At 54.7% G+C, this 11,380-nt stretch overlaps 5 protein-coding genes across 5 annotated transcripts; 3 read left to right on the top strand and 2 right to left on the bottom strand.

Annotated features, from left to right (window-relative positions):
* Nucleotides 1–245: 245 nt before the first annotated feature.
* Nucleotides 246–854, bottom strand: JN550_009295 (uncharacterized protein; the record flags this gene model as incomplete). The annotated part of the gene is made up of 3 exons (XM_049321352.1): nucleotides 246–419; nucleotides 475–555; nucleotides 606–854. The coding sequence occupies 3 exons, from the start codon at nucleotides 852–854 to the stop codon at nucleotides 246–248; spliced, it is 504 nt and encodes a 167-aa protein (XP_049168652.1).
* A 1,710-nt stretch (nucleotides 855–2,564) lies between these two features.
* On the top strand, nucleotides 2,565–3,294 carry JN550_009296 (uncharacterized protein; the record flags this gene model as incomplete). Its single annotated transcript, XM_049321353.1, has 3 exons — nucleotides 2,565–2,597; nucleotides 2,664–2,747; nucleotides 2,824–3,294. The coding sequence occupies 3 exons, from the start codon at nucleotides 2,565–2,567 to the stop codon at nucleotides 3,292–3,294; spliced, it is 588 nt and encodes a 195-aa protein (XP_049168653.1).
* Nucleotides 3,295–3,871: 577 nt separating this feature from the next.
* On the bottom strand, nucleotides 3,872–5,014 carry JN550_009297 (uncharacterized protein; the record flags this gene model as incomplete). The annotated part of the gene is made up of 1 exon (XM_049321354.1): nucleotides 3,872–5,014. One exon carries the CDS (start codon nucleotides 5,012–5,014, stop codon nucleotides 3,872–3,874), a length of 1,143 nt encoding a protein of 380 aa, XP_049168654.1.
* Nucleotides 5,015–5,547: 533 nt separating this feature from the next.
* JN550_009298 (uncharacterized protein) lies at nucleotides 5,548–6,987 on the top strand (the record flags this gene model as incomplete). The annotated part of the gene is made up of 3 exons (XM_049321355.1): nucleotides 5,548–6,100; nucleotides 6,466–6,499; nucleotides 6,645–6,987. The coding sequence occupies 3 exons, from the start codon at nucleotides 5,548–5,550 to the stop codon at nucleotides 6,985–6,987; spliced, it is 930 nt and encodes a 309-aa protein (XP_049168655.1).
* A 1,585-nt stretch (nucleotides 6,988–8,572) lies between these two features.
* On the top strand, nucleotides 8,573–9,352 carry JN550_009299 (uncharacterized protein; the record flags this gene model as incomplete). Its single annotated transcript, XM_049321356.1, has 2 exons — nucleotides 8,573–8,603; nucleotides 8,658–9,352. The coding sequence occupies 2 exons, from the start codon at nucleotides 8,573–8,575 to the stop codon at nucleotides 9,350–9,352; spliced, it is 726 nt and encodes a 241-aa protein (XP_049168656.1).
* Nucleotides 9,353–11,380: the final 2,028 nt, after the last annotated feature.

Raw genomic sequence — 11,380 nt, forward strand, 5'->3', positions numbered from 1 at the left:
GCGGGTTGCGTCGATGCTTGTTCTTCCCATCGGATAATTTCCTCGCAAAACTATTGAATGTTTGCAAGACGCGGTTGCTCTGAGGGAAAAGCGTGACGTCAAGCCTCCAGCCTGAATCATCCGGAGATATCATGATGCGTCCCCCGCATCTTACTCGAGAGGTCTTTGAATGCCGTTGTCAACAAGTTGATCCAGGCGGAGAGGGCCCAAGGCAGGACCAGAAAGGGGAAAGGGGGGAGAGGGACTTACCCAAGATAGTCTTCCTTGATGCTGCCAATAGCCCACAGCTCACCGATGTCGGCTCGGGTACCAATGATTTTGGTCCGGACGTGAGTACCAGCCTTGATGTGCGTGTCGTCGCCATCAGTCCATTCAGGAGGCGTGGCATTGGGATCCCACTTGACCTCGCTAGGAATCAACTATGTCACGACGGTTAATCGGGGGCACACTCTGATAGACGTGTCATGCACATACGTGACCGGATACAAAGATTCTCAGCGGTCCCGCCTCGGCGAAGAAACCGTGCTGGTTGGCTGAGGCCACGACAGCATCGATCTGGAGCTGATCAGTAACCGGTTGCCGACGGAGCTCTACTGCATGCCTACCGTCTCGCCCTTGAAGGGCCTCCATATGACGGCCTTGTACTCCACTGTGAATTCGGCCAGGCCACTTCCAGGTAGGATCTTGCCTTCGGAGATCAAGAAGCTGTCCATGATGGTGATGATGTAGTAGCTGCCGGTACAGGTCCCCTCGACATCGTCCAGCAGTTTCCGAGTGACGAGCTCGTGCATGTTCTTGCCGAAGAAAGACGGGTGGAGCGTCACACGACGCTCAAGAGTGTAGACGAAGAACATGGCGTCGAGACGGCGTGTGCCTACTACCCGAAGCTACAATAATCTGATCAAGAAAGGGCAGACAACAAATGGTCCAAGGCCAATTGAAGAGGCCAAAGCGCACTGCAGTTGACCGCACCGCACCGCACCGCACCGCCGCGTCGCAGGCAGCCTGTGTCACTGGATGCCACTGATTCAAGGGCGTGGCGTGTTCGATGTCGACGGTGGGCAAGATTCAGGCGGCCGCGTGTTGGATCAGCGACGGAGTGAAGCGCGTTGTTTCGTTTCTCCAATGAACAAAGTCGACCGCGGAAGTCAAAAGTCGGCGCATAGAATCAAAAAGGCGTGGGTATCATGGAGTATGGTCGAGCTGGAGGGACGCACTCGTGCCGGAAAGAGAATCGCCGGGGAAGTGAATCGGCGCAGAAGCGATGATTGGAAAAATTGTGCGACGCGCGACGAACGAAAGCGAGGATTGGCGTCTGACGCAGGCCGCTCGCTGGGGGAGAGGACACCGGCAGATGTGAGTGAGAAGCGCGGCGACGGGCGAGGTGGAGTTGAGGTGAGGCGAGGCAACGATCGCGGTCGGCGATGTGAACGTATGTGACTTGACTTATGCGGTCGGGGCTCTGGAATGTTCAGCCTTCCTCCCCTGGCAGGCAAAAAAGGTGCGGGAGCCTCATCCTGTTCCTTAGGTCTGGTCAAAGCGCAGGCGCCCACCCGCAGCGCCGGTGGCAGGGTGGCCCCCAAAGCCCCCCAGGCCCCCACTGCGAGCCTTCCATGTGCCTCAGGTTCCATTCCAGCCAGTATGCACCTCAGCACCCCGACGCCGTGCTGCCGGGCCGTCGCTGGGCCTCCGCACCACCGACCAGCTGGTGCGCTCGGTCGCATCGAGTCCTCAGTCGCCCAGCTCATAAGTCCGAGTGGACATGATTGCTTACACCAGGAACTATTTCTCGTCAACTCGAACGAGTCAGTCGAGTCTCGGTAGTGTCAAGTATCTGCAGGTAGCTCGTCTCATTGGATGGTAGACACACACAATTGCCCTATAGGCAACTTCTAGGCACATAGATAGTCTTGAATGTGTCTCTCACGCCCAAGTTATACCAGCGAGGCCATGGCAATGCGATAGACGGCACAACACTTGAGAAACGTGAGGCACGTGTTGATGGTCTCGGGCGCATATGCAGGTGTGAGCGATCCCGGCGGCCTGCAGGAAACCCTCGAACAAGAAGAACATCTCGTCCTTCATTCAGGATCACCAGTCTAGAAAATATCGCAGAGCCGTGCTCTCTGGGATCGGCCCCGCTCACGGCTCACACGGAGCAGCAGGAATACGCACTGCACATGGGGATGGAACAGGCTCTCCAAGTCCCATAGACGCCCAACCTTACTACGTCGCGTGTCGGCACTTTGTTGCGCCCTCGGCTGCATGAGAGCTTACAGGCAAACCTGCCACGCTCTGATGTGATCTGCTGCTTACTGCACAGGCGAGAGACAAAGGCCCCCCCGGGTCTCAATTGTTGACGTGATAAACTAGAGGTCATCGTCGGCCCATTCCCCACCAGACCAGTTATCCAAAAAGTTTAGTGACCGCTGGCCGCTGCGCGCACCACCACGCCCCGGAGAGACTAAGTATCCTGTCTATCCCGCTATCCCGCGACCCCCGTCCCTCCCTTCAACGACAGACCGGATCCCGAACAGTCGACCGCCGCGAATCCCTGGCCCAACATGTCGCTCAACCTCGAGAAGCAGCTCACCTTCGTAGGTCATCTCGATTCTTACCCTGTCTTCAGGCTCGCTTACGGCGGCAGCTAATCCGGCTTGTAGTATGGCGCCTACCACCACAACGCGGTCAACATCGCCATTCACATGACATGTGTGCCCCTGATCCTCTTCTCGGGCTTCTGCATGGTATGTCTCTCTTCCCAGTAGCCGCTACGCTCGAATCCTCCTGGCCCGACGCTTATCAACGCGCCCCTGCGCACAGGCTGCGAACACGGGCACCCTTATCCCGCTTCCCGAGGCCTTGTCCGTCCCGTACCTCGACCTCAACCTCGGCACCATCGCCGCCATAGCATATGCCGTACTATACATACTGCTTGAACCAGTCGCAGGCACGGCCCTGGGTGCAATCTGCCTCGCAGCCGCCGCCGCCTCCAACAAGGCTTTGATCGAGAACCCGACCCAGACGAACCAGATCGCCATTGCAACACACATCGCCTGCTGGCTGCTCCAGTTTCTGGGCCACGGCGCGTTCGAAGGCCGTGCCCCGGCGCTGCTCGACAATCTGGTTCAGGCCATCTTTCTTGCACCGCTGTTCGTCTGGCTTGAACTCCTCTTCAAGTTCGGATACCGACGGGAACTGCAAAGCCGGGTCGAGAAGGCCGTGCAAATCGAGATTGCCAAGTTCCGGGCACAAAAGGCAAAGGATGCTTCAAAGAATGGAAAGGCACAATGATCCGTAACCGCACAATCAGCGCCAACTCGTTTGGGAACGCGTTGGCAAGGACATCCAGATTTCCAACCTCTGAGCCAAGACTTTACAATCCTGGGGCTACGAACATGGAAGCGGGCGAACTACGCGCAAGCTCCGGGCCGGCAGGCCTCAGGGCCACGCGGCATGGGGAGGCCCGACCAGGCGCAGCGCGTAGAGTTCGCAGGTGAGAAGAATTACTTGAAGTGTTTTAGCTACCGTTGATACCCTTCAATTTCATCAACTACGGTGCGATGGAGTACGGTGTTAATAAATAGACGAGCTGAGTTCAGACCATATATTGAGGTAGTATCTGAGATACTTAGACCCTGAGATGAGCAGCAGACAGTGGGGAGATGGGACTTGATTGATAATTATCAAATTCTAGAGATTATAAACAACGCTTACCTAACCGAGCTCGCCTTTGTGCCAATCAAGTCTTCCCACGAATGAAGAACGCCAACGGCCCAAAGGGCTGATCTATTACAGTCGAATTCGAACGAAGAAAACGGGGACTCACCTTTCAAACACAAGACCACTCTGTCTACCCCTGGATTTCTCTTCACCGCCGTCTCGGAGCCGGCTGGGGAGCACGAGACTCCACCAGCCTGGCCCCGGCACAGGCGAACGAGATATCGGAGTTGGTGTCATCGGAGCTTTCGCCCTCGATCCCGATTGCGCGGCCGAAGCTCTGCAGGACCGAGGAGCCAGCCGCTGGCTTGGTCTTGCGCGGGGGCGGCTGAGGTCGGGAGATCTTCTGCTGCTGCGGTGCGGGGGCAGGCACGCGCGACGATTGTCCCCGGGACAGCCTCTCGGCCTGCTTGAGCTCACCAGAATACACCTGGTGGTAGGGCTTGGGGGCTGGTATGGGCTGTGGCCTTGCCTTCAGCGGAGGCGCGGCACCGGCTGCCGGTCGCGCTCCTGCCATGGGGAGATAGTGCTTGTAGTCGCACGTGTGGGCGTATCCGATTTCTTCGTGCGCGTATGGCTGGTACGGGGACGGTGGCGGTCCGTCTATACCTTGGCCGCGGATTTTACGAGATGCCAGCGCCGGCTTCGGCTCGGCTGGTCTACGGAGTGGCTGCAGAGGACTGAAAGCTGGGTAGTAACCCTTGGCCTCCTCCCTGCTCTGGATTGGATGTCCCAAGCGGCGGTCCTGCCCGGTCGACTTACTCGACGTCTTGCGCGAGGATGAACGATGGGAAGTACTGTGTGGTTTCGTGGATTTCTCCGGAGCCCGAGGTGGTGCCACTGGTGGTGCCGGAGCGCTTGGCCGGCCGTATCTCGCTGCTGCCACAGTCTCGGGGTGGTGATAATACTCAGGACACCATACACTATTCTTACTGGAGATGACTTCGTGATGCTTGCGGCTCTTTGAAGAACGAGGCTTCTTGCCCGACTTGAGAGCGCTCCTAGCGGCGTCCTGCCGCTCATTACGGAAGCTCTCGTCAACATACTGACGGTGAACGATTCTAGCGCCATTCCCAACTCTCTGGCTGCTCAGGCCATCACCTGTGATGGCACACTGATCGCAGGGCCGCGTTGACGTCGACCTCTCCCTCCGGACCTTACCGCAGTCCTTGGCCCCCGACCTACCGAATAGCTTCGCCATGAATGATGACCGCTTCTTGCGGAACGCCGGGCACTCAGTGAATTGACTCTCCCAGTGTCCGCACCCATACGTAATTTTAAGATCCCCACACATGACTCTTCCTCGGAAAGATCGCCCTATCTAATCACGGTGCCTGCGTGTGATAGACCGAAGAACTTCTTACCTAGAAACGCCGCACGGCAGTCTTGAGCTGCCAAGGTGTAGCTATTGGATCCGACCTGATCTTGTCTGTGACTCGAGAGCTGTAGGTCCTGAAACTGACAGACAGGGGCTTTCTTAAGTATGGATTCTCTTGCCATTGTTGTTGCGGATGAACGTCCTTGTCGTTGTCTTCAATGCCTTGTTCTCTGTTCTATACTACCTTAAAAATCCTTCACAGAACGAACAGCTATACCCCTAAGAGATGAACAGGCAAGCTCGGTTTAACTTTGACACGGTTGACAATGCTAGTGTGTACTAATAAGCCCTTTCTTTATCCCGGAGACGTCTTTCTTGTTCTAATACTTGCCACGGAACAATATAGACAAGAGAGAATCAAGATTAGTCTATAAATTCTAAGCCTCTCCCGATCACGCTAATCCATTCTTGACCGCAGGATCTCGGACGAGTCTTTGATACATCAAACAATGTTCACCAAGATCAACAACCTCTGGCGCCGCCTTGTTCGGCGCCGTGATGACGCAACCCAGCAGGAAAGGGACGCACATGCCGTTCTGGTTGACAATGGCAAGAGCTTGGCTCATGATGGGTCAGCTCCGCTCCTCGAGTGTGGTTGTTCCCCCGTTGCTTGCGCCCAAGGCAAGAAATACTCATTCGAGTCAAACGCCACGAACAATTTCTACGCCCAGTGGGCTGCGACTGCTCCTCCGCGACAGGCCGACAAATTCTATCCTCGAGAGCAGCGTTCTTCTGCCCACAGCACCGCGGCGGCTTCCACGTGTACGCTGGAGCGGGCGGGCGCGATTCGGAAGGCGAAGAAGTGGATGGCTTCTTGCGAGGAGATGCAGCGCAGCGGAACTGCTCGCGGCCCGGAGGAGCCCACTGCTGATGAGTGGTTCAATCGGCTTGATGCCGCTGAGGGAGATGAGGACTTGTCCCGCATTCTAAGGTTCAGGGCCGACAGGAGGCTGTGCAGCTCCCGTCGCCAGCCCAATCTCCCCGTTACGCTGAGGCTGAGTGGTAAGTGGTCATCTGGTCATCTTTCCCAAATTTTCTCAGGTTTCTCCCTTAGGGAGCCGGAATCACAAACAAAGGAGCAAGTGTTGCTTTTGTTCCGAGACTTCCCTTTCGTTGTGGTCATCAGTTGTTTCCCGTGCCGTAGAGTCAGCCTTAGACTGGTAACAGTGTGGAAGAACAAGATATCGTTTCCGCGTCAGAAACTCATTCGCAGTTTCCCGTAGTTATTCAACAAGTCCTTCAAGCTTGCTGCTTATCACAGTGGTCTCAAACACCAAAGGTGTAATCCAAACTCCTCATAGCACATCAAGTAGTGCTTTCGATGGTGTGTATTCAATACTAGCTAAGCTACTAACATTGGATCACAGATCTAACTTTTGAGTATCCATTGCTGTTAAGTAGGTAAATCATGTTCGGGGCCCCTGAGAACATGAACAAAGGAATGTGTCTCCATCACCACGGACTCCCTCACCAACCATCACATATCTTCCGCTCGTTGCCGGTGTGAGAAAAATGGTGAGCGGTAGTCAAGCAGACGTTTATACAGTACAAGTGACATTGCTCTGAACCTGTGGAGGGCCAACATCGACAGTATTGAAACCAAAGACATCGGTCTTGCTGCCGTCAATGCCATTGGCGTGGCAGACGAGGCTTTCAGGTCCGAAGGCCTGGATGTGGGAGACACTGATTTCAGTGTTGACGTTGAATGTCTGGCCATCAGCCAGAACTTTTTGGTCGACCTTCACGCCGGCAGCGCCCTGCCATTGCAGGTGGACCTCGGTCGGGCGGGCCTCGTTGGAGGGAGCAGCCAGGCCAGCGGCAGCCAGAATGGCAGTAGCGAAGAGGGTGGTGAACTGCATTTTGAAGATTTTAAACAAGGATTGGACTGAGTTGTGCGGTGAGTAGTTGATGAGTAGGCTGTGATGTTCTTGTTTTGATGAGTGATGGGGTTCTCTTTCAATGACGGGGTTGAGGCAACTTATATACACCAAGTGATGGGAGGCGTGATGATCTGCCCTGCAAGGCTCCGCAGCAGGCCACTTCTGAAAGTCCTGGAAGCTCGCATCTCGAAAGACCTACAGGATCACGCCACGGCTGGAGCTGGTTGCGCAGACCTACTCAGCTCGGTGAGGGCGTTTCCGTTCTGCAGCTCACGGCCGCCGACACATCATCGTGGCTTCTCAGGCGGAACTCATGCCGACTGTCAGATGGTCTATTCTTGTCTGACCCCTTGGAGAGCTGAGGATATTACTGGAAGGTCAAAGAGGCTCTGTTAGAATATCCTCGTCGTGTATCACCAACTCAGGCGAGCCTGTTTGGAAGTTTCACGGCATGGCCTCTAGCTCTCACACACCTCCCTTCCAATGAAGGATCACAGCCCAAAGAAGAGGGGATGCTCGGACTATGGAATGGTTTGAGTGGTTTTGGGCCTAATCCAACTCGGCCGCTCGAGCAAGGGATGGCAGTACAGCCTATCACGGCAGTTTATCATATGTTTCACAGGCCGAGCTCTCGGAAAACTGCGTAGGCATCGCCGAATGCATTGGTTAAGACAGATGGGCTGTGTTTGGCTGTCAAGGTGGCTAGCCTCTTGTGTGTTGTCAGCGTGCTTATGATATCTTACTCTCCGATACGCTATAGCACTCGCAGATAAGGACATCCTTCAGCTGAAGCCTAAGGCTACTGAATGTAGGCATACAAGTCATTTTGATTGGTAAAATAAATGCAGGATGAGTAGACGGTTTGTCCGAATCTCGGTATAAGTCTCCAGGGGCCCGAGAGGGTCGCTATAACGCGATGAGGAAGGACAGAGGCCGACTCTCTCAACACCAGGTGCTTGAGTCTTATTTCTTCGCCCGAGTTTGTTTGTGACTTTCGGGTCTGATGTGTCCGTTAGAGGGCACGTACCTACAGAGACGGATGATACCTAACCGTACATCGGTTCCCCACGCAGTAGTGCATTTGAAGTAGGCTAGATATCCGACGTGAGGGATCCGACAAGGGACTACCCCGGGAATCTCAAGGGAGTCCCAGTGCTACGCCCCAATCAAGGGCGTGGGTATTCCATGCAGGGACCTCGAAGCTTGACGTGCAAAGGGCACCCTGCTTACCCCAGATGTGCAGGGAGGGTCCCCACACTGACCGCAGCCTGACATTCGTAGGGCTGAACTCTCCGCGTGTGACGTGGACAGGCTGCCTGAACTTGCTAAAGCGGGCAGAGACATAGGTAACTTCATGAAAGGGCCACCGGACGCCGTCTCTAACGCTGGTCGTCAAGTCCAGCGCAGCACAGCAGGAGACTACTCGCGGTCTAGAGAAACGCCATTTCTCTGCCCGAGGCTGCTGCTTTCTACCACTATATGTAAGCCAGCGTCACGTTGCGCTTAGCTACCAGCGCATTCCGATGTAGCATTTGTCTGACAGCATACCCTTTTCAGCAGCATCTACCGAAGGACTCCCGTCAAGCCACTAGCCATGGAAGGAAAGAAGCGGTGGGTGATGTTGGGTAAGCGTGCTTCAAATCAGCTCACTTAGCATGAGCAGGCTGACGGAGCCGTAGAAAACAACCCCGAGGTGATGGACCAATTGGCGGCAAAATTAGGCCTTGGACGCGAGCTGGGATTCTACGACGTCTATTCCCTGGATGAACCGGATCTGCTGGCTCACATCCCCCGACCTGCGCTCGCCCTCTTGGTCATCGTTCCTCTCACAGCCTCTTGGGACAAAGACCGTGAAGCTGAGGACGCTGGAAAGGAGGACTACGCTGGCAGCGGCCCCCAGGAACCTGTAGTATGGTTCAAGCAGACGATCGGAAATGCATGCGGCTCCATTGGCCTGCTGCACTGCGCAATCAATGGCCCAGCTGTTGACTACATCCAGCCTGGTTCGGACCTCGAAAGAATAAGAAACGCAGCAATTCCGCTCAAGATGACGGACCGGGCGAGCATGCTGTACCACAACGCTGCATTTGAGGCGGCGCACAAGTCGCTGGAACAGGTGGGCGACACTCCTGCCCAACCGGCCGCGGAGCACATTGGTCAACATTTTGTGGCGTATGTCAAGGCGGACGGCAGACTTTGGGAGCTCGAGGGATCACGCAAAGGTCCGCTTGACCGTGGGCCACTAACCGAAGAGGACGATGTCTTGAGTCCAAAGGCACTGGAACTGGGACTGAAACGAATCATCAAACTAGAACAGGATGATGGCGGCAAGGACCTTCGCTTCAGCTGCATTGCTCTGGCCCGGAAACAGTAAAGTCTTGAAACCATTTCATGTCCGACTAGATACTCACTTGTAGAGAATATGCTATGTCTTGGATAGCTGTCGAGTGGAGCTTCGAGGCATGGTAGCTAGACTTACAACATCACCGAATCAGATGTATATCGTGCCTTAGCCAACAGAGCAAGCATTCCAATTGTGTGACAGACCGCATCACCAAGGATATCGATTTATCTACTCGGTGACGGCCGTGATCCCACATCGAAGAAGCTGGGCCAATTGATACAGTCTTCACGCGGAGTCTTTCTAAGTATAGGGGCAGAGCCCAGCAAGATATAGTCCCCACGATGAAGCAGATGTCGCCAGTTTCGTAGGGAGTTTCCGGGGCAAAGGTCTTTGGCCAACGAACCATACTCGATCCTCTCAGATTGAAGCTTTGGGACGTGCATTATTGGGTCAGAACCATGTGCAGCGAAAAGACTCATCGTACAGCTTCTCATACAATTTCAATGGTTCCCAATGTGGGAGATGCTCTTGATAAATGAAAGTAAACATGTGGCAGGAAGCTTGTTCGCGTATAGTTGCCGAGAACGTGCAGAGTGTCTCGAGAGAAATCGAGTCACACTTTAGCAGCGACTGGGCACAACCGAAGACCTTAGGTGAAAAGAACGATTCTTTGACAAAACATCAAAGATACACGCATGCGTGGCCAAAGTACAGCTATATCTCTCGCGTTGCGAACTTGACGCGGCAAGCATGGGCCACACCCCGCCGCGGCACAATCAGGCCGATCGGTTTTGTACCACGACGATTCAGCAAAAGGTCAAGGCCTCGCAAGAGAAGGGCGGCGGTCGTAATGTCGGGAGCGACAGCTACTTCGGCCGAACTCCGACGTGTTGGGCTACATCCGAAGTCTCTTGCGTCATCGAGCACAAATACGGGAGTAGTTTGCGGCCGTGTTCAAGATCTGAGTGCGACTTCAATCACTGTCGGTGAAGATGTTCAGAAACAATGGCCATATCTCATCCTCGTAACCGGGCCACTACCCGAAAGGCAGACCGCTGGCATTCGCCTCCACAACCACGTCAGTTCGACATCAATGGCTGCTGTGGCCTGCCCAGCAATTCCGACTTTCCGACTCGAGTATTATTAATCAACAGATTTGAGTTCGATATATTTCATCGTCTCGTGGGCCGTTTTCTTCCATTCCATTTCCCCGTACAGAATATCCTCGAGTTATTTAACTCTCTTAGGCCACGGATGACCCTGTGACAATGGCGAGCTACCATTCAACAGGTGCAGGCTAACATGCCAACGCGATGCCTCGCTCTAGGAAGGAAATCTACACATCACCGCAGACTTGTGGCCGAGGACAATCTTCATGTATGTTCGCGAGGTCAATGCATATTGACTGGAACGCACTGGCTGACTTGAGTGAAGTTTGCTGTCGCAGCAGCGACGATTGAACTACAGAAGTGATGCCTGTTTGTTTTCATGACGACGAATGGGATTCGGTGCTCTCCAGAAACAGCATGTGTTTTCTTCAGGCTCCTGAAGGATCTTCGTAGTTCAATTGGCGACATTTCGCGATGCGTGGCTGTCTGGCTGTCGGGTTGGTGACAGCCTTTCTCTTGGGGACTCGTGTCCTTGCTGGTTTGCGGTCGGTGGGGAGAGGAGAGGGGAGTCGGAGCTTGCTCCGTTGCAAAACCCACACTACGGCGTCATCAGTACCTTCGGCTTTTGACTTCGCATGGCTGGGTCGCTTGAAAATGCTCCATTCTGGCCCTCCGATCATGATGCCAGCCCGAGATTCATCGGGTACGACGCCGACACTTTAGCGACCGCAACATCCCACCACTATCGTGCACTGCTCACCAAGCAGTTGGCAGGAGACGGCACCACCAGATGCAGGCCATATGTGCGAAACAACTCATCAGTGGTGGCGACCCTCGAAACCAAGACCACAGCGGACCTTCCCGGCCGTACGATCGGCCAATCCGATAGCTTGCCCTGCCGACCCAGAGGCTCTTGTCCTATACCTTGCTATAAGATTTGAATCTAGTT

The sequence above is a fragment of the Neoarthrinium moseri genome (assembly GCF_022829205.1).
Source record: "Neoarthrinium moseri strain CBS 164.80 chromosome Unknown scaffold42_Wmoseri_CBS_16480, whole genome shotgun sequence".
Taxonomy (NCBI): Eukaryota; Fungi; Ascomycota; class Sordariomycetes; order Amphisphaeriales; family Apiosporaceae; genus Neoarthrinium; species Neoarthrinium moseri.